Here is a 20,844-nt window from a genome sequence, read left to right as displayed (position 1 = left end):
ACAAAAGGCATCCAAAACTTCCTTTAGCAGTGGTATATCATCATGGGTACGGAGAAGAACCATAACGTCATCAGAATATGCACGAACGGTAAACCTTTCTCCCAGCAGGGACCAGCCACTCAAACGAGCAGCTATAGTTCGCAATAATGGTTCCAGAAACAGCATGTACAGCGACATTGATAATGGACTCCCTTGAAGGACGCCCTGACACACCGCCAGGGGGGAAGTAAGACGGCCATTTACGTCAATGGACGCCCGAATACCAGTGATTAGAGATCTAAGCAGCCGTCCTGCAGCATCGTTAAAACCAACACTCGTCAACACTCGCATAAGAAATCCATCATTGACGCGGTCGAAAGCTTGGTGAAAATCAATGAAAAGCAAAGCGGTTGGCACGGGAATGGTGGAAGCAATCGAAATTAAATCTCGACATTCAGCAACGGGAGTCAGGAGAGTACGACCCGGAAAACAACTTTGGTGGCTCGCGATGATGTTAGTCAACAATACCGATAGTCGGCTAATGACCGCTCGCGCCACTATTTTATAATCATAATTGAAGAGGGTTATCGGGCGGACCTGATCCACACGCAAACATCCCGGCTTTTTTGGGATCAGGACTATTTAGCAACCTTAAAGCTGGGTGGGAGAAGGCCTCCGTGGAACACTTCATTCACGATGGAAGTTATCGTCTCTCCTATTAGGGGCCAAAATCGAATATAAAATTCTTTGGGAAGGCCATCGGGGCCAGGTGATTTATGGGAGGGAGAACTAGCCACAATATCAAGTATATCATCGCGATGGAATACAGAGAAAAACTCTTCCTGAAGTGCTGGTGTAACAACACGATCAAGCAGGGAGGTGAAAACAACAGACGGCGCGTTTCGTCACAGGGTTATTTGGTAAGCGTGATAGTGTTACGGAGATGTTTAGCAAACTCAAGTGGCAGACTCTGCAAGAGAGGCGCTCTGCATCGCTGTGTAGCTTGCTCGCCAGGTTTCGAGAGGGTGCGTTTCTGGAAGAGGTATCGAATATATTGCTTCCCCCTACTTATACCTCCCGAGGAGATCACTAATGTAAAATTAGAGAGATTCGAGCGCGCACGGAGGCTTTCAGACAGTCGTTCTTCCCGCGAACCATACGCGACTGGAACAGAAAAGGGAGGTAATGACAGTGGCACGTAAAGTGCCCTCCGCCACACACCGTTGGGTGGCTTGCGGAGTATAAATGTAGATGTAGATGTAGATGTGAATCCAGGTCAGCATAAAGCTCGGAAAAGTAAGTTCACGCATGATATCAAATTAGGAGGACCTCTCACGCCCATCTAGAGAACGTATGGCAGAAAGACACGTCCTTTGAGATTGCTTGTGAAGCCGGAGAAGATGATAGAGGTCAACTCATCCTGTACGATTCAACGAGGCTGGGAACGCAGTTGGACCCCATCCATTTGCTTATGTTTGAATTGGAGAAGTTTTGCCTTCATAAGGTGGACGTCGACGACCTTCAAGGGGGCATCACGAGCATTATCGTAAAGATCGCGAAGGACTGCATAATAAAATTCCCTAGTGTGCCTTATTTCAGCCGCTTTTTCAGCGCTAAAATGCTTGAGTGTATTTCGAATCCGGAGTTTAGCAAAGGTAACCCACCATTCTAGAAGTGAGGAATAACGCGTCTGGGACTGGGTTGTCCCCCGCCATACGTCTGCGATGATGCCTTCCAGAGAGGAGTCCGTGTGACGTAGTGTTTAGCTTCCATAAAGGGCGCGAAAGATGGACCCGCTGCGGGACGTGGTTAAAAGTCATTGCGTTTGATGTGCGCTGCAGGAGTCGTCGTCCCCTCATGGACAGAGGCCGCACTGGTACGCGTCGGTAACGGTGGAAAATCGCGAAGAGTAGGCGGTAATGTTGCCCCTAAATCGCTTAAAGCTGGAGACTGACTGACAGCTGACTTCAAAGTTACAATGTCTGCTAATGTTAAAGGAAGACGTCTTTGAAAAGAAGACGTCAGAATACTAGTACGGCGCGGGCAATCAGAGATGACCGCTTGCGTTAGAGGAAACAAGTTCCTTCTTGCCCTGGATTCGGTAACCACAAACATTTGGAAGGAATATTCTTTTTAACGCACATGTCCACAGTCCGGATACTATTATAACACTGGAAGCGATGTTGTGCTGACCAGCGTTCCCATCGGATATGCCGTATGACTCAAAACGGAAACAATGCTGTTCTAAGAAATGAATCGTCCACTTCAGGAGGAAGGTTATGGATTCTAGCCGGAATATACTCGAGTGCCGCATTTTCTAGGAGGACTTGACTAACGGAACCATCGCGATGTGTAAACAAGACTTTAGGACCAACCCGGGAGAGAAGTCTTTCTACTTGAACGGTATCATAAAACTTCACAAAGAATGCATACAAATCAGAATCAAAGTAAGCAGTATCTACCTGATCAGGTGTAACACGGATATCAGCCAACCAATCGTGAATTTCTAAGGAGCCAAGTTGAACACGACGCGTACACGTGTCAAAACTGAAACGAACAGTAGCTCGACGAGGAAGAGATTTAGGCGACTCGACAGACACCATGGCGCGGGCAGAAAACACCGCCGCCAAGAGGAAAACGACAACAAACTCCGCTTCGCAACTACGATGTGACTCCGGCCGACACCAACAGGACTGAGTAGCTTCGACACAAGCGGCGCTGCGGCACAGGCGGAAGTTGACTACGACCTGCTCGCTCGACGCGCAAAGCGACACTGGCAATCAGCCATCTGGGACACATCGTTATCGCAGCTGCGCACAACTCTCGGCACGCCGATCCACATTCTAACCGAGCGCCACCTATCCGCAGTCCCTGTCCATTATACTCCATATTCTCTTTCTGACGGACGTATTCGTGCATCTGCACTGCAGTGAAGAAGGTGGATCCATTACCCAGCTAGGCCACTAAGATTATATGAACGCGTGGTGTATGTTCTTTCGGGTATGTGACTTGCTCTTTATCCTACTCAAGCCAACTCAAGTTACGCCTTGCCTCCTCCAGTGACTTTTTCCTCGTTCCTGAAAAAAAGAGAACTAATGGGGAAGGCAAACTGGATTCACTAAGCATAATAGCTGGAGAAGTTTTATAACCAATATCCTTCAGTTCGTAAAAAACTGAGATTAGCGCGTCACCTCCGATGTATCCTATGTTAAAGTTGATGTAGTTTTATAGATCTTCTGTGAAGTACAGAATGTTAACTAAATTATTCTTTTTACTTTTGGATGTGCCTTCGTACTAGCATGTAACACAACCAGCAGTATCCAAACTTGTGATCATTTTCTAATAGTTACTAGTACTTTTAAATTTTACCTAACATCAAGTAGTAATAACAATAATTTCGTGTGGCTCAATGGCCGGATGTAAATTATTTCAACTCGACACCACCTTACCGACATGCGTGTCCACTATCTGCCCCAGTCATCCATCTAGGGAAAAAGAACCACGTGTCGTTGCAGCCAGCTCCTCACACCGTTGAGCAGTTTAACAAATTCACCGTTTAATGTCTTATCATGTTACGAATTAGAACATTCAAGTAAAACCTGTGATAAGCGTTTTCAATGCCATTTACAACTAATTGTCTTCCGGTGTATATCAACATATAAATGCCCCAATCTGCCATGACCTGATAGGAAATCAAAGACCATATATATCAACAATTAACTGAATACGTTAAGTGTTCTATAGGTTATTTCACCGGTGAGTGTGGACCTACCCTGCTGTTTATCATCTGAGAAGCCGAGGAAAGCGTACCAGATGCCCTTCTCCTGGCCGAACACCGACTTCAGCCCATCCAGAGCGTAGCGGTCCGGTGGAACAGCGAGTCTCGAGCCATCGGCCTCGCAGCTCTCCTTGGCGGCCGACCAGTTCTTGAAAGTGCGGTACAGCTTGACCACCGAGTAGCCCGAGACGAACTTGTAGCCTCGCGGGACGTCCGGCACCGCTGCCGCAGCAACTATTGACGCGAGACAGACACACGTATCAGTCGCGATTGGTAAGTAGGTGTAAAATCGATCTAAAGCGAGATCTTGAACAAAATTACGTTGCGTGTATTTTTTTTTTTTTGGGGGGGGGGTGGGAGGGGGGCGGGGGGGGGGACGTAATTGGATTGGAGAATGGGGGCGGGGTAGGTGGGTTGTTGCATGGGTGGGTCGGTTGGAGTGTGTCTGTGTGTGAAAGCCATAAACAGTGAAGTAGATAGGAGAACAACGACCAAAAGAATGAGAAATAGATAGCTGAGATGCAGCAACTGCAGTGACAATGGATAGCGGAAATACGTACTACAATTATGTAATTCCAAGTCGAATAACTGCTTGCATAAGGGTCAGACATTGACCAACATGTTACTGGATTTCTTAATTTGTGAAGCGCTTTCCCCTAAATAGATAATCCATTTTTACTGAAAATTTAATCGTTTGTCTCTACATGTACACCACATCTACATATTTCCCTCCCATTCGGATAATTTCTTCGTGGTACGTCATTTTTTTGTCTTAAAGTGTATTGTGAACAGTTTTAATTTTTACTCTGTAATGCATAAAAGTACAACGTGAAGAATTACGTACATTCAACTTAATTTGTGAAAGAGTTTGTAAAACTGAGGTTATGTTTCACTCAAGGACTTGATGTCTAAATAACTGATGACGAAATAACCATTAGTGAACCCACATTCATTTATGGAAAAAGTATTCTATTCGTTTGTATGACTAGTTCTGCCAATCATCCGTAATTACACAGGATTTTTTACGATCAAGTATAATACTTTTCATATCTTTAGTACGACGTTCTTTCTTGTTCACTTAGAATCGACATTCAGAACTTTATTTGCAGCTTGGGTGGCTGCACAAGCTGTGTGAAGGAAAAACGTTAGCACTAAGACTGCAAGGAACAAATAAGAAGGGTGCTACACAGGTATTGCGTGTTCTTTTTCATGTAACTGAACTATAGGGGAACCTGCGTAAAGAAGCATAACCAAATATATCCCAGATGAGTGCCTATTTGCCATGATTTTATGGGATCACCTACTTCATTAATAAATGAGATACGTAATACAACAAAACGAAGTCGTAGCAGCTTTGCAGTAGTCCTATAAGCGTCCAACTCAACTGTCTGCGACATCCTAGTGAAATGAAATTGTCCCTCTTGGCAACAAAGATGCACTGGAAGTCGGCGTGATGTATGTCATCGTAACAGAATATAATATTATACAGCATTTTTTGTTACGAATGAATCTAGGAAATAAATTTATCATTAATGGCTCCATTCGATCGGGCTACAGTTCTCAGAAGGTTCTCCCAATCTTGTAGTCGAAGGAACGGATTCTTTCGCGAAAAGGGTTGATGAGAGTGATATTCATTAAGAAATAATAACAGAGGCAGGGTGTGGTAGAAAAGTGTACTTGGTGGTACCTAAAAGTTCCCGAACTTTGCGCGCAAACTGTTACGTGTGCATTGTAATGTAGCTAGATGTCACCCGACACATCCTTCTTGAATAATTGTAGCAAGCGTCTACAAACCGAGCGACTCGGTTAGTTGCTGGCGAGTGTATTTCTATTGTCATGCATCAGACAGCTTGCAATATTGCGATGGCTGAGCACAGAGAGCAACGCATTTGTATAAAGTTGTATAAAGTTCCAGAAAAGCACCAAATGTTGATGCAAGCTTTCGGAGAAACGCTTTAGGCCAAACATACGCCTATGACTGGTATAAGCGTTCAAAAACTGGCGAACTTTGACTCATGATGACGACTCACCAGGAAACGTTCAGTAAGTGAGGGATTGTGCACGATTGTAAACAATCCATCCAAGAGCACTAAAACTGTTTGGAAATATATTATCAAACATGTGAATGCATTATGAGAAGTTTGTACCGCGACTTCTTTAAGACGATCAGAAACAACATCGCGTGAAAGTCTGCAGGGAGAAATCAACTGCACCAATACCACCCAAGCTTCCTTTCAAGGTTTCAGTCGTAACAAAATTTGTGTTTAAGGTTATGATCCTGAAACTAAGCAGCAGTCGTCGTAATGGCAGAGTCCTCCTTCAGATCACCTAATGTAAGCTCTGCATGTTAGTAGTAACATTAAGTCCTTGTTAACTGACGATCGTGTTCATACACAGTTCGTCCCTCCAGGTGAAACTGTATAGTAAATAAAGAATTCTATCGTCACGTTCTAAGACGTCTGAAAGAGAATAAGAAGTCCACCGCAGTGGGGTATGGAAGACTATATTCTTAACCGCGTCAGTACACGACCGCAGACCCCAAATCATTCAGACGTTTGGCACTACAAACAAGGGGACAATATTGTTCCTCACCCCGCCGTACTCACCAGACTTGGTTCCGTGTGACTCCATCCTGTTTCGAAAGATGAAACTCAAGTTGAAGAGGCGAAAGTGAGACGCAGTGGAGCAGATTCAAGTTGAATCGCAGAGCTTGCTGAAAACCATAACAAAGAAAGGTTTCCTGGATCCATTTCGAAAATGACAGAAACATGGGGATTTGTGTACTCCCTCTCAAGAGGACTGATGATAGATGCTTACGTGAGGATTTAAGGACATTTTAGCCAACGTAATAGTAATTTTAGGCTTTCGATAGAACAAAATCCACAGAAAAACAGCTAAACCACGGATTTAGATCGTGAAACGTCTATTCATCAGGAAGGTTTACATGAGCAAATAAACGTACGAGGGGCGTTCAACAAGTGACGCATCACTTTTCTTTCCTAACCCAATTTGGCTTAAAAATATGTGGAATTTCTTGTGGGACATCGTAGAATGTTTCCACTTCAACCCCTACAATTTCGTAAAGTTGCAATAGGTGCGGAACTATTCGTAGCTTTCAAAATGTTGTCTCTGGCGGAGGTGCGTTGCAACCAAATAGCTGTCACTGAGTTTCCTTTCGCGGAAAACCAGAGCACTGCAGATAATCATAGACGCTTGTAGAACGTCTATGGAGACCTGACAGCGACCAAAAGCACGGTGAGCCGTTGGACGAGGCGTCTGTCAAAACCTATCCGATCTCTTGCGTGTCGGCCGGCCGCACACAGCTGTGACCCTGGCGAAGTGGGAACGTGCGGACACTCTCGTTTGAAGTGAGCGACGGTCCATAGTCAAACACCTATCTGCGCAGCTGCACGTCTCTGTCGGTAATGCTAACACACTCGTCCACCAGTTGGTTTACTCACAGGTGTGTGCACGCTGAGTTGTTCGCCGCATAACAAAAGACCGTAAGGAACAACGAAGAACCATCTGTGCGAAATTGCTTGCGCGTTACGAGGCTGATCGTGGCAGTTTTTCTGTCGAACGTTGTCCCAGGTGGTGAAACTTGGATCCATCATCTCGAACCGGAAAGAAAACGTCAATCCACGGAGTAGCGCCGCGCCACCTGTCCTCCGAGGAAAGCTGCATCCCCAGCCGGTAGAGTTATGGCGAAGGTCTTGTGTGAGTCTTAAGAGATTTTCCTGTTTGACGTCCTCCCTCGTGTTGCAACGATCAACTTTGTAGTGTGCTACCCTCAGGAAACTGAAAAAACTACTTCAGCACGTTCATCGCCTTAAAAATGCAAACGAACTTCTCCTTCTCCATGACAATGCAAGGCCACACATAAGTCTGCGCACCCGAGAGGAGCTCACAAAACTTCACTGGATTCTTCTTCTCCATCCAACATGTCGCACCCTGACTGGCCCAATGAAGGATGCACTCCACGGGAGGCAGTATGTGGATGATGAGCAACTTGTTGATGCAGCGAGACGCTGACTCCGACGTCGAGCAGTAGAGTGGTGCCATGCGGGCATATAGGCCCTCCCAGTAGAGCATCGTATGGCAGTCGCTCTGAATAGAAGTTATGTTCAAAAATAGCGTTTTGCAGCCATTAGGGCGGGGAAAATATGTGTGTTTGAATCTTGGATAAATTCAACGTCCTTTCAGAGAGAAGATTTGTTGCATTACCCACTCAACGCTCCTCGTATGTAAGAAATACTACTTTGGCACCCCACGGAAGCAAAGCGAACATATTTGCTATCTGAAATTTAAGGTTCATGAGCTGGTTCTAGAGTTCTGTCCGGGGCTACCACGTTATACCTTTCTTTTATTGGTTCACATTATAAAGACCTATTGATAATTCCAAAGGAGACAAATGTAATCTCCTATGCGAAACTGGGAAACCCAATCGTCAGCTAATAACACTCTTGAAGGTATTTACGTACAGATTTTAGCTTTCGCACTGTTACTGCTCAAAACAAATGCACTGCTCACAGTATCTGGTAACCCTGCCGTGCATCGCCGTTCCAGAACTGGTTCAAATGGCTCTGAGCACTATGGGACTTAACTTCTCAGGTCATCATTCCCCTAGAACTTAAAACTACTCAAACCTAACTAACCTAAGGACATCACACACATCCATGCCCGAGACAGGATTCGAACCCGCGACCGTAGCGGTCGCGCGGTTCCAGGCTGTAGCGCCTAGAACCCCTCGGCCACCCCGGCCGGCGTTCCAGAACTGGGCGCCATATTTAGAAAGTGGGTGATTACGATACAGCTAACGTCCGCCACCGTTTCCGATTACCTTTTTTCCGAATAGGTTGAAGGTCGGATGATGCGCCGGTTCTTCTCATTCTGCAATTTGCATTCTTGACTTATTCGTGACATCGTCCTCATTATATTGGGCTCAAACTGAAAAACATTTTTATTTTAGCTGCTGGTAAACCTTTCGGGATGCGAGGTGGTGGTCCAATAAACTCTTCTGAGCCTGATGTCTGATCCAGTACTGCACTGGACATCTTCAGAGGCGTTCCACCGCTGAGTCTTGCCGACTAGTCTGTGGTTTTCACTCAGGGTCAACACCACAAATTACTTTCCAAAGGTCCATGGTGTTTGCATACAACTCTTTTAAGGCTGTTTGCAACGTTTTAATCGTCACTCATTCTATGATTTCTTTCATAAATATTTCGTGTAGAAAAATTCCTGTCACAACGCTGATTCCGTAAAGATTTACGGCAGGTTTTACAGTTTCGTTGATTATTCGAAGTGTGAAAAGTTTTAGCGTATTAGCATGAACGCCTTCCTAAATTTTTGTGCTCGGCAACGGTTCAGTTGCACTCTCTTGGAACGTTACTGATAATGCGTCTGCGTCTCACGGCTGTTAGTATACAGACCTGTATATCGTTGCTACTTGTTTAAAAGGAAACTTTTGGTCCGTGAAAGCTCGTGTTTGAGATCATCAGAACTTTAGAAGAAGAGAAAAATTTATATCCTTCTACAGGGAGTGGACAATAATATGAAAACACTACAGTCAGATTACCATGGTTAATACGGTGTAAAAAAACTGTTGGCCTTCAAAGCAGCCTATAATCGTCTCGGAATGGAAAAAATTGGTCCTGTATAGTTTTAAAGTGTATCTTATAACACTCTTCCTGCAACATAGTGACAATTTCAAATCACAACATTGGAGGAAGGTAGCGATGACGCACCCTTCTCTCCACAGTAGCCGTTAATGGCTCGCCAGGGTCACTTTATCTTTCTGCTCGCAAACCAATCCTGGACGATGCGAGCTGTGTAAACAGGTACCCTGTCGTCTTGGAAGACAGCGTCACCGTTGGGAAGCAAACATTGTAACATGGTAGGGACCGGATCAGCCAAAATGGTCATTTAATCCTTGGCATAAAAGCAACCTTGGAGAACAACCACGGGACCCAACGACTACAACGATTTCATTGTGTCATCAATCTTTTCACTGCACTTTGTAAGTAGGGTGTTTATGTTTTCTTATTGGCAACGTTACGTAGCGCTCTGTATGAAAATCACTGGCTGTGCTGTGTGCAGTCTGTGGCTAGTTTGCATTGTTGTCTGCCATTGTAGTGTTGGGCAGCGGCAGCTGGATGTAAACAGCGCGTAGCGTTGCGCAGTTGGAGGTGAGCCGCCAGCAGTGGTGGATGTGGGGAGAGAGATGGCGCAGTTTTGAAATTTGTAATACTGGATATCATGAAGTGCTATATATATTATGACTATTAAGGTAAATACATTATTTGTTCTCTATCAAAATCTTTCATTTGCTAACTATGGCTATCAGTAGTTAGTGCCTTCAGTAGTTTGAATCTTTTATTTAGCTGGCAGTAGTGGCGCTCGCTGTGTTGCAGTAGTTGGAGTAACGAAGATTTTTGGTGAGGTAAGTGATTTGTGAAAGGTATAGGTTAATGTTAGTCAGGGCCATTCTTTTGTAGGGATTTTTGAAAGTCAGAGTGCGTTGCGCTAAAAATATTTTGTGTCAGTTTAAGCATAGTCTTGTATAATTGTTCAAAGGGGACGTTTTATATGGCGACCCTTAGCCGAGGATACCTCACTGGAATCTTCTGATTTTTTTCTTGTAGTTTGTGTAATTAGTGTAGCTATTGTTTATTGCTAGCGCGTAATTGTAGAGAGAATCTCCTTTGTAGTTGCAGTCTTTCATTGTTGTTGTGGCATGCATGTAGATTTGCACCAAGTATTTCGCAGCTGCGCTTTCAATTAAACTAGAAATTATTTTCAGTGCTATGTTAATGTGTTTTCTTATTTTGCTCTTCAAATTGTGCTTTTCTGTGTTATCGTGTGAAATATTGTGACAACAATGGCGTGTGAAAAACGTAACACTAGGCTCCAAAGTAAACTGAGAAATAATAGTGACGACGAGCGTAGCTTATCAGCACCACTGTGTAATGAATTAACAGACATTCAAAGTAGTAATTTGGTAATTGTGCATAGGGAAATGGAGCGGGCGGCAAATAATGGTGTAGACAGTGAAACAGGTAGTGAACAGGGAAGCATTATCGATCGATCGGTCGGCAACAGCTCGCCTCAGGAATCCGAAATGACAGGACACAGTTTCGCAAATACTGTAGATTCAGGTTTTGGGTCCTCACCGTTTTCTCAAATAAGTCAAGACACATTTTCTGCTTGTCGAAATGTGAATGTTGCCGGTGCAAATTCACTGCCGAAAAGCACTGAGGAACATGTTTCAGACACCAGTACACTGTTGTTACAGTTAATGCAACAAATGGGACAAAGGCTTCAAAAGTTAGATACAATGGAACAACACCAGAGACAAACACAGCAACAGTTAGACACAATGGAACAAAATCTTTAAAAGTTATACACAGTGGAACAAAATCTTAAAAAGTTAGACACAATGGAACAAAATCTTCAAAAGTTAGGCACCACGCTTGAACAAACACGTGAAGATTTAACTACTGAGTTACATAACATCGAATCGAAATGTCAAAAAGTCTGTAATGTAAAAACACAAATTTGTGAGCATTTCCAACCTATTTTTTCGCGTCATGAAAATGCAATACAGAATCACGAAGCAGCCATAAAAGAACTGCAAACTATTGTTCATGAAAATCACGACACCATGCAAGCTAAAATTGACTCATCTACCGATTCGGTTACGCAACTTGCAAAAACTCAAGAAAACTTAAAGGACACAGTAGATACGATTTCAACACAAATGGACACTCTGAAACTTGGTTCAGAAAAACACACTGAGGAAAAAAGTACACTATCAGAGAAAGTAGTTGAACTTTCGGATCAGTTCACTAACTTATCTGCAAATATAGATGATGATCTGAATGACACAAGACCTGTAGCCATCACTGACACAGAAGAGTATGAACAAATTAAGAAATTCAAACAAAATCAGAATCAAATTAATACGCAACACCAAAGAGAAATCCGGGAAGTACAAGATCAGCTGACACAAGTGATACAAAAATTACATATTTCAGAGGACACTCGCGCTCCAACACGGGAAGAGGGACTTAGAAATACGGAAAAGCTACAAAATCATAACACAGCGCATTTCGGAAATTATGAAAGAAATTGGCAAGGTGCACCGAATTTTGAGATGGAACCGCCGACACGACGTAACAATGACCGATATGCTACTCGCCGACACGATGATTTTGACTATAAGCTGTTCATTACTACACGTAAATTCAAAACGTTTAAGAATTCTGCCAACGACATTCATCCACAAGCGTGGCTCCATCAATTCTCTCATTGTTTTCCTCCCAACTGGTCATTGGAGCACAGGTTAGAATTTATGTGTGGCTACTTGGAGAATGAACCAGCTGTAAGAATGCGATCGGTCATTCACGATTGTCACAGTGAAGGAGATTTTTATCATGCCTTACTCTCAGCATATTGGTCTCAAGCTACACAAGACCGAGTAAAACATAGCATCATAATGATGAAACATTTCGAACAATCTGAATTTTCCAGTCTTGTGAAATATTTTGAAGACATGTTGCACAAGAATCAGTACCTGTCAAACCCATACAGCCCATCTGAACTCATCCGCATTTGCTTAATCAAACTGCCTGAACATTTACGACATATTATTTTAGCAGGACGTTGCAAAGACGACATTGAAGCTTTTCTGGGACTGTTACAAGAACTGGAAATTGACACTGACAATCACGGAATGCGAAAACAGGAGCACAACAAATACAGATCACATCCGTCACAATTCCGCAATGACAGAAATAATACACGACAAGGCTATTCTTTCAGCGTAAATCGTGACCACAACAGACAACACCTGTATGACAACCGTTGGCAGAGTAGTAATAATTACAGGGAAAGTTCACCTCTCCGCGGTAATGACTATCACAGAAACAATCAGAGAAACAGACAATATGGGAACCAAAATAATTATTATCAAGGGAGACAGAATAACTTCAGATGCAACGGTCCAGCGCGCAGTTACGATTCAGGGAGAAATTCTCCACCACGTGACCGACAAGAAAGAAACTATGGAATCTACCGACATGACGACAGACGATATGATCGTAACGACAGACCTGAATTGCATCAGAACTGGCGGGATTCAAACAGAGCAGGGCCCTCTCGACAAGGTGAATTTGTAGAAGCTAGGTCTCCATATCCCAATAACGACGGGCGCCAACAAAGAAACAGACAATGACTCGCACCGCAGGCAGCCACGTGCGCCCGCTGGCTCAGGGAAAAATAACATAGACGCTAACCTTGAGAAAAATTCCAGTATTCTTTACTGACGTATACCACATGATAATTGCGTTAAAGTTGAAACTCTGCGTACTAGGAAGAGCAAAGGGTTACACCACATTTCACATGTAAAACCATTTACTGAGAGATAATCTGCTTTTTAACTTAGTCTTTGCTATAAAATTTTTTCACTTCATGTTACTAGTACTCTTTGTCGCACTTAGAAACTTCACATGCAACTATGTTTTAAAATTAACTATCCAGTCAAGAACCTAGGGAACTTAGACAAGTAATTACAAATGCATTGTTATAGTGAACAGATGACACAGTGTTGTATTTGTACATTCTTGCTTGTTAGTTGCACGATTACATAACGACTATCAGGCTTATATACTTAGGACATATACTGGTACTGCTAATGAGATTTTAATGCAACATTTTGGTTTACTTGAAAATACATTCTGGATTTAAAGTACTTTCTGTGAAATATCAGATGACACAGTGGTTAGTTTATGTGACAGTTACACGATTTTATCACGACGCTACTAATGAGTGACAATTTACAACGTTGCTTTTGCGGTGTATCTGTTTTATATCTGCACAGTTTTTTCTGAATTATTCTGGAAAGTAAAACATGTTTTAGTAGTAACTTTTGTGGTATAGCTACAATGAGACAGCCTTTTCTGTAGCACAACAATACGTTACAGCACAGTACCTTCTTCATCATGGCAATAAGCGTAATAACTAAGATATCTATACGCAAAGCATTTCACTTTTGTTTATCGTGATGTAAGTACATTGACTTCTGTAGAACTTAGCTTTCGGAGGACGATAACTACGACACTTCCACAGGGATTATGTTGCAACAAGACGCACATTTAGCGCTACAGGACACGTATATGAGTGATTAATTTTGCACTTAAATCATTTATTTTTAAAGATATTTGAAGTACAATGATACAAAGGTTTTCCGTGATACATTTCATTCCACTGCTGTAATCTGTAACACCTGAGGGTATAATTACATTAATCCTCAGGAGGGTACACGCCTACTTTGTGTACCATGTGTTTGGCAAGCACAAGGAGCCCTAGCTAATATGGTATTTGCTTATACAACTTTACACATCGGTACCATATTTCTCTAACACAGAACTACACAGCTATCTGATCACTTAACTGAGAGAGGCAAACTTTTTTACTACGGCAGTGACAGATGTTTACGTAATTACACCGTTGGATAACTTCACACTTACGAAATTGTATTTTGTCTGTACTTTGTGAACTGTTTATATTTTTTCGGAACCATTGTGATACTATGAGAGCTTTGAATGATGTATTTGGAAAAGGAGCATGATTTTAAAGTACATTTGAGGTAGATGACACTTTTGACATGAGCAGAGAATTTTTTTTAGGTTTTTAAATTATTGGAGGAAGCTACGACGATTTTGAGAGTTGACTGAGGTGTTATGATGTTATTATTACGATGACTATATGTATTATGCTGTTGCGGTATGTTTATGATGAATAAGCTGATGCTATATGAGTTATTTGAGTATGCTAGTTATCTGTTATGATGAAATATTGAAGAGGTGTCGACGAATAAGGTAAGGAATAATGAGTAGTGGTTAGGGACTCTGGTTTGTGAAAAAGGTTGTTGGAAACCAAGAATCGTATTTTAAGAGTTATGAAATGTGTGTACATGTGTGAATGTATCACAATGCCACTGAAAATTTTTTGGACACTGTTACATTCATAAGATTTTGATTCTACACATTTGCAACGCAAATTGCGACCTGTTAAATTTTTATATGAGACTGCCACTGTAGCGGAAACTGCTGTCGTAAATATTTCCGTAAGAAAGTTAAGTGACCACCTGCACGTAATGCGTCGTGGGCAGCCTGCTGTGTCAGACACCTGGAGAAAAAGCCATTAGTGTGTGCCTTTTCAGAGGCACAGGTAGAAAAAAAAAGGGAGGCCATTATCCTCGCTATTGATTTCCTTTGTAGAAAGCATCACAAATACGACACGCTCAAACCTGAAAACATATTATTATACTGTGGAGCTCTTAATTTATGATATTTACTAAAATGCATAATGAAACGCTGAGAAACATTTCACAGCTATTGTCTTGCTAGTTGAGAGAAATGCCATATGGCTTGCTTTATGTATTTATTTACTAATTTTGTTTAATATCTAGTTTCTAGCTGCACTGCAGCATTGGTTAAAATAAAATTTAATAGATGTACTAATATAAACATTTTATGCCTACAGATCCAGTAAATAATTTTATGATCTATTAAAAAAAACGAAGGAGCATAAAAAAGACATTTCCCTTCACAGGAATTGCATACGGAATTTTCTTTTCAACTACTTGGTAATGTTTTTGGTAGAATAACTTCTTGTGGTGCACCACTATAATTACATAGACATTAAGATGTGAATGTACATTTCCCTTGTCTGCATTGTTGTCTTTAATGTAATATTTTTTCTGCTTAAGCTATGTCATGTTTAGATATAAGTTATTTCATCTGCTGCTGCTGTTTGCCAGGCATAGTGTTACTGAATTTGACTTTGTGTTACTCTGCTAAGCCAGTTTACTACTGATTTATTTTTCTTGTTTGCTGCTCATTGCCTTATATTAGTTTGTGTTAATTTGTTATGTGCTGCTGCATTGCCTTGTCCCTTGGTATATATATCTGAGCTCAGTAGATTTAAGTTAGCTTAAGAGGGGGTAGACTATATAAGAAACTAACTATGATGAATCGGAAGAAATGCATTGAGAAGCTATAAGAAAATGGTTCGGCCAAAAAAGTAGTGCACAGTGGAGAAAAACTATTTTTGAAAGAGGATGTGAACAGAATACAGAAAGCATGCTTGGATAGATTTTTTTTTTTTTTTTTTTTTTTTTTTTTGCTGGAGCAAATGTTGAAATAAGAGGGACGATATATGGAATGAAGTTTTGGGTTGGACTGTAGTACCAAATGTTACACTGAAAACGAACCCTGTCCTTTCCATTGTGTTATCCCTCTATGTGTTTGTGTACCCTTGTTTATTTGTGTTTTTCCTGTCTTTATGTGTTTATCTGATAAGAGATATGTTGTAGAATTTTTCTAATACTATGTTATTTACTTTGTAAAGATGTTTAGACATTATTTATTCTGTTTTGTTGCTCATGTGTGAAGTTGATGTTTCAAAAGTTATTCTGATCTTTTATGTATGTACTTATGTCATAATTCTTGTAACACTGATGTACATGTTTGTTTCTATTCTTTTGTAAAGCCTGTTTTACTAAAAATGTTATCTGTATTGTTATGTTCTTTAATGATGTATTTTGTACCTTTGTTATTGTATTCTTATGTTATAAAATTGTAATTGACACCAGTTCATCAAATTAAGTAACTTGTAAGTTACATTCCACTACACACATTTCTGTTGGTCATAGTATATGGACAATATGTGAGAAGTAGGGACTGTTAGTGTTTGCACGTGTGTTAATAATTCAGAAAGGGACTGGATAACAGCATTGCTGGTTCTAAGGACAATTCCAAAAACTGTGTGAGTGCACAAGTGGTGGTTTATGGACTTGCTATATTCTCTGCAAGACTCTTCGATGGTGATTGTGCACCTGCACAGTAGCAGCATATGGCTGCTGGCCATCTCTACAAGGACTACAGTGGGTCTGCATCTTTGATGACCCACCAATACCATTATTTCCACAAGGACTACAGTGGATCTACACCTTTGATGACTCACCAATACCATTATTTCTACAAGAACTACAGTGGGTCTGCACCTCTGGTGGCCCACCAATACCATACTCTCTACCAGGACTACAGTGGGTCTACTCTGTGATGACCTACCTACCAATATTCTTCAAAACGTCGAATGACTCTGCTGTGGGTTTGCTCTGTTGTAGCCCATTACCTGTCAGCATGTCAAGAGTCAGCATTGTCTTTCTGTTGGAAGGACAACACTACTTCTTCAAGACTGCATGGAAATCCACTACTTCCGTGCGCATTTTCTTTGACTGCTCAGACTTTGAGAAAAACAGTGCAATTTTACTGTGATGAACAATCTGGACTGTCTTTATGGACTGAGAAAATTTTAGCTTTTGACCAACATTTTATCAATAAGTCTGTGCATTTGATATCTTTGTTATTGTAATTATGAAAAATTTTATCAAATCATTACTGGCCACTGCCCAAAACAATTTGTAAAATTTTTTGTGGGGAGCATGGGGGCTATGTAAGTAGGGTGTTTATGTTTTCTTATTGGCAACGTTACGTAGCGCTCTGTATGAAAATCACTGGCTGTGCTGTGTGCAGTCTGTGGCTAGTTTGCATTGTTGTCTGCCATTGTAGTGTTGGGCAGCGGCAGCTGGATGTGAACAGCGCGTAGCGTTGCGCAGTTGGAGGTGAGCCGCCAGCAGTGGTGGATGTGGGGAGAGAGATGGCGGAGTTTTGAAATTTGTAATACTGGATATCATGAAGTGCTATATATATTATGACTATTAAGGTATATACATTGTTTGTTCTCTATCAAAATCTTTCATTTGCTAACTATGCCTATCAGTAGTTAGTGCCTTCAGTAGTTTGAATCTTTTATTTAGCTGGCAGTAGTGGCGCTCGCTGTATTGCAGGAGTTCGAGTAACGAAGATTTTTGATGAGGTAAGTGATTTTTGAAAGGTATAGGTTAATGTTAGTCAGGGCTATTCTTTTGTAGGGATTTTTGAAAGTCAGATTGCGTTGCGCTAAAAATATTGTGTGTCAGTTTAAGCATAGTCTTTTATAATTGTTCAAAGGGGACGTTTTAACTTTCAACCTACGTCGTCAGCGTTTTGCTGGATACATCCCAATCTCTCTGTTCCTCTACAGCTTTAACCCTCTACAGCTGCCTCTACTGCCATGGAAGTTATTCCTTGACGTCTCAACAAATGTCTTTATCTTCTTGCCCCTTATTCTTGTCAGTCTTTACGTCGCCTCACCGATCCTACGGAGAACCTTCTCATTCGTTATCTTAAAAGTCCACCTAATGTTCTACATCCTTCTGTAGCGCGACATATTAATTGCTTCGATTCTCTTCGGTTCTGGTTTTCCCATAGTCCATGTCTCACTGCCATACAACGCTGTGCTCCAAACGTACATTCTTCGAAATTGCTTCCTCAAATTAAGACCTTTCCAGCGGAGTGTGCGCTGATATGAAACTTTCCTGGCAGACCTTTGTTTGATACTACTAGACTTCTCTTTTCCAGGGATGTCCTTTTTGTGGTTGCTAGTCTGCATTTTATGTCCTCCTTGCTCCGCCTGTCTTGATTTATTTTGCTGCCTAGGTAGTAGAATTCATATCTACTTCGTGATCACCATTTGTGGTGTTAGGTTTCTCGCAGTTCTCATTTCTGCTATTCCTCATTAATTTCGTCATTCTTCTATTTAGTCTCAATATACATTCTGTACTCTTTAGACTGTTCACTCCATTAAACATATATCGTAATTCTTCTTCAATTTCACTGAGAATAGCTATGCCTTCAACGAATCATAACAATGATATCTTTTCACCTTGAATTTTAATGCCACTCTTTCTTTTATTTCCGTCACTCCTTCTTCGACATATAAATTCAATAGCAGGGGTGAGAGACTACATCCCTGAATTATACTCTTTTTAATCCTTATACTTCTTTCTTGGTGTTCCACTCTTATTATTCCCTCTTGATTGTCTATTACCCACCTTTCCGTATAGATTACAGCTATTCTTCTCAGAATTTACAACATTTTACACCGTTTTACATTGTCGAACGCATTCTCCACGCGACAAATCCTATGAACGTATCTTGATTTTTCTTCAGTCTCGCATTCATTATTAACCGTACCTCGGTTCTCTAGTGCCTTTAACTTTCCCAAAACTAACTGTTCGTCACCGAAAACATGCTCAATTGTACTTTTCATTTATCTGTATATTATTCTTGAAAACAACTTGGATACATGAGCTTTTAATCTGAGTGTGCGGTAATTCTCGCACTTTTCGTCTCTTGCTATCATGCGAATTGTGTGGATGGGGTTCATCCAAAACTCTGATGGTATATCGCCAGTCTCATACATGCTACACATCAACGCTAACAGTTGTTTTGTTGACAATGGAATACCCATTGCATTCTTAATGTTACCGCCCTTGCTTTTTATTTAAACGAAGGATTTTTTGACTTTCCTATGTGCTGAGTCAGTCCTTCTGACTATCATTTCGTTTCCGATTTCTTCACATTTTTCATGCAATCATTTCGCATTAGCTTCCCTGCACTTAAAATTTATTTCATTCCTAAGTGAGTTGTATTTCTGTATTTCTTAATTTCCCTCAAAATTTTTGTCCTTCCTTCTTTCGTCAATCAAATGAAGTATTTATTCTGGTAGCCACGGTTTCTTCGCTGTTGCCTTTCTTGTACCTACGTTTTTCTTTCCGATATCTGTGATTGCCCTTTTTAGATACATCCATTCCTTTTCAACTTAATTATCTACTGAGCTATTCACTATCCCAGTATCTATAGCCTTAGAGAAGTTTATTCCTTAGTACTTCCGTACCCCACTTCTTTCACTGCCCAAATCATCAACGAATTCCAACCATGTTTCCTTCATGATGCGTAAACTCGACCAGAAGATGCAAGCAGTGTGATACAAAACACATCCGACCAGACGACTTTCTTCCATTGCTCCTTATCCACGCTGCATGGCCCCGGGACCTCGTTTTCCTGTTCGGGAATTTTCATCACTGTTAAGTGGTTTTGGAATTACAGCTGATCCTGCATTTCCCTCCTTATTAAGCTTCCTTTGTGCTACTTTGGTACTGACGTGGTTCGTGAGTGCAATGTCCATTTTTCAGTGGCTTCCACAGTTGTCATCCTCTTATTTTTCGTCATAGTCTTCTTCAATGACAGTTCGTCGCCACCACTAAACACAAGCTTTCGTCTTCATTTCGACTTAGGGGATGATGTTTTTCCGCTTTCCTTGTATGCTGTGTTTATTGAGAAAATTTAAAGAAGCGGCATTTGAAGCTGACTGCAGAACGATTTTACCGCCCTGAAGGCAGATTTCGCATAACGATCACGAAAATAAGATGTTAGATCTTAGGGCTCATAGGAACTATGTACAAAGTCTTTTTTCGCTCGCTCTGTTTGTGAGTGGAACAGGAAAGAAAATGCCTAGTAATGGTACGAGTACCTTCCGCCACGCACCTTACAGTGGCTTGCCGAGAACGTATGTAGATGCAGATGTAGACATGTTCAGTATGCTCCCTCTTGAAACATCAAACATTTCGACTACCTGTTTTACTGAAGCACCCGCCATACGAGCACCAATAATTTGCCCAGCTCGGTTTCACTTCGCTCAAACGCAGTGCAGTCACAGCTATACGGTACAGTGTTCTGACCACGACTGACATTTGCAACGTATTGAAGACACTGCGCAGGTGCCGTTCGTTGTCAAATACAACAGCGCATCCTGCGGGCTTGGCAAGCTCCTGCATTCATGTTCACGCAAGTATTTCTCGTGGTGCTTCGATTTGTTATTTCTCGTGGTGCTTCGATTTGTACAACCCATACACATGAAGCAAATTTGGACACGAAATGCTACACAAGTACCAGGGGCAAGGCTGCCAAACGACACAACGTTCACGCAAAAGACCCGAAGTTAAGCGCATATAGTAAGGCGATGTGTAACGTGATAGATCGCCTGACGCGGAAAGAGGGCTCGGAACGCCTGTTTTAGCTAACGAAGTCACGCACTTTGCATAATGTAATGCTTGTTTTGTGACTAATTTCGACATTATA

The 20,844-nt window shown here is 41.6% G+C and overlaps 1 protein-coding gene across 2 annotated transcripts in view; it reads right to left on the bottom strand.

Annotated features, from left to right (window-relative positions):
• LOC126234434 (uncharacterized) overlaps positions 1-20,844 on the bottom strand; it is an 86,793-nt gene that overhangs the window by 40,131 nt on the left and 25,818 nt on the right. For both annotated transcript variants that reach the window (XM_049943130.1, XM_049943129.1), the window contains exon 4: positions 3,752-3,991. In XM_049943130.1, the coding sequence (XP_049799087.1) occupies positions 3,752-3,991 (240 nt within the window). The remainder of the gene's footprint in view (positions 1-3,751; positions 3,992-20,844) is intronic.

Source organism: Schistocerca nitens, chromosome 2, assembly GCF_023898315.1.
Source record: "Schistocerca nitens isolate TAMUIC-IGC-003100 chromosome 2, iqSchNite1.1, whole genome shotgun sequence".
Lineage (NCBI taxonomy): Eukaryota > Metazoa > Arthropoda > Insecta > Orthoptera > Acrididae > Schistocerca > Schistocerca nitens.
This window is presented reverse-complemented; position numbering and strand designations above follow the sequence as displayed.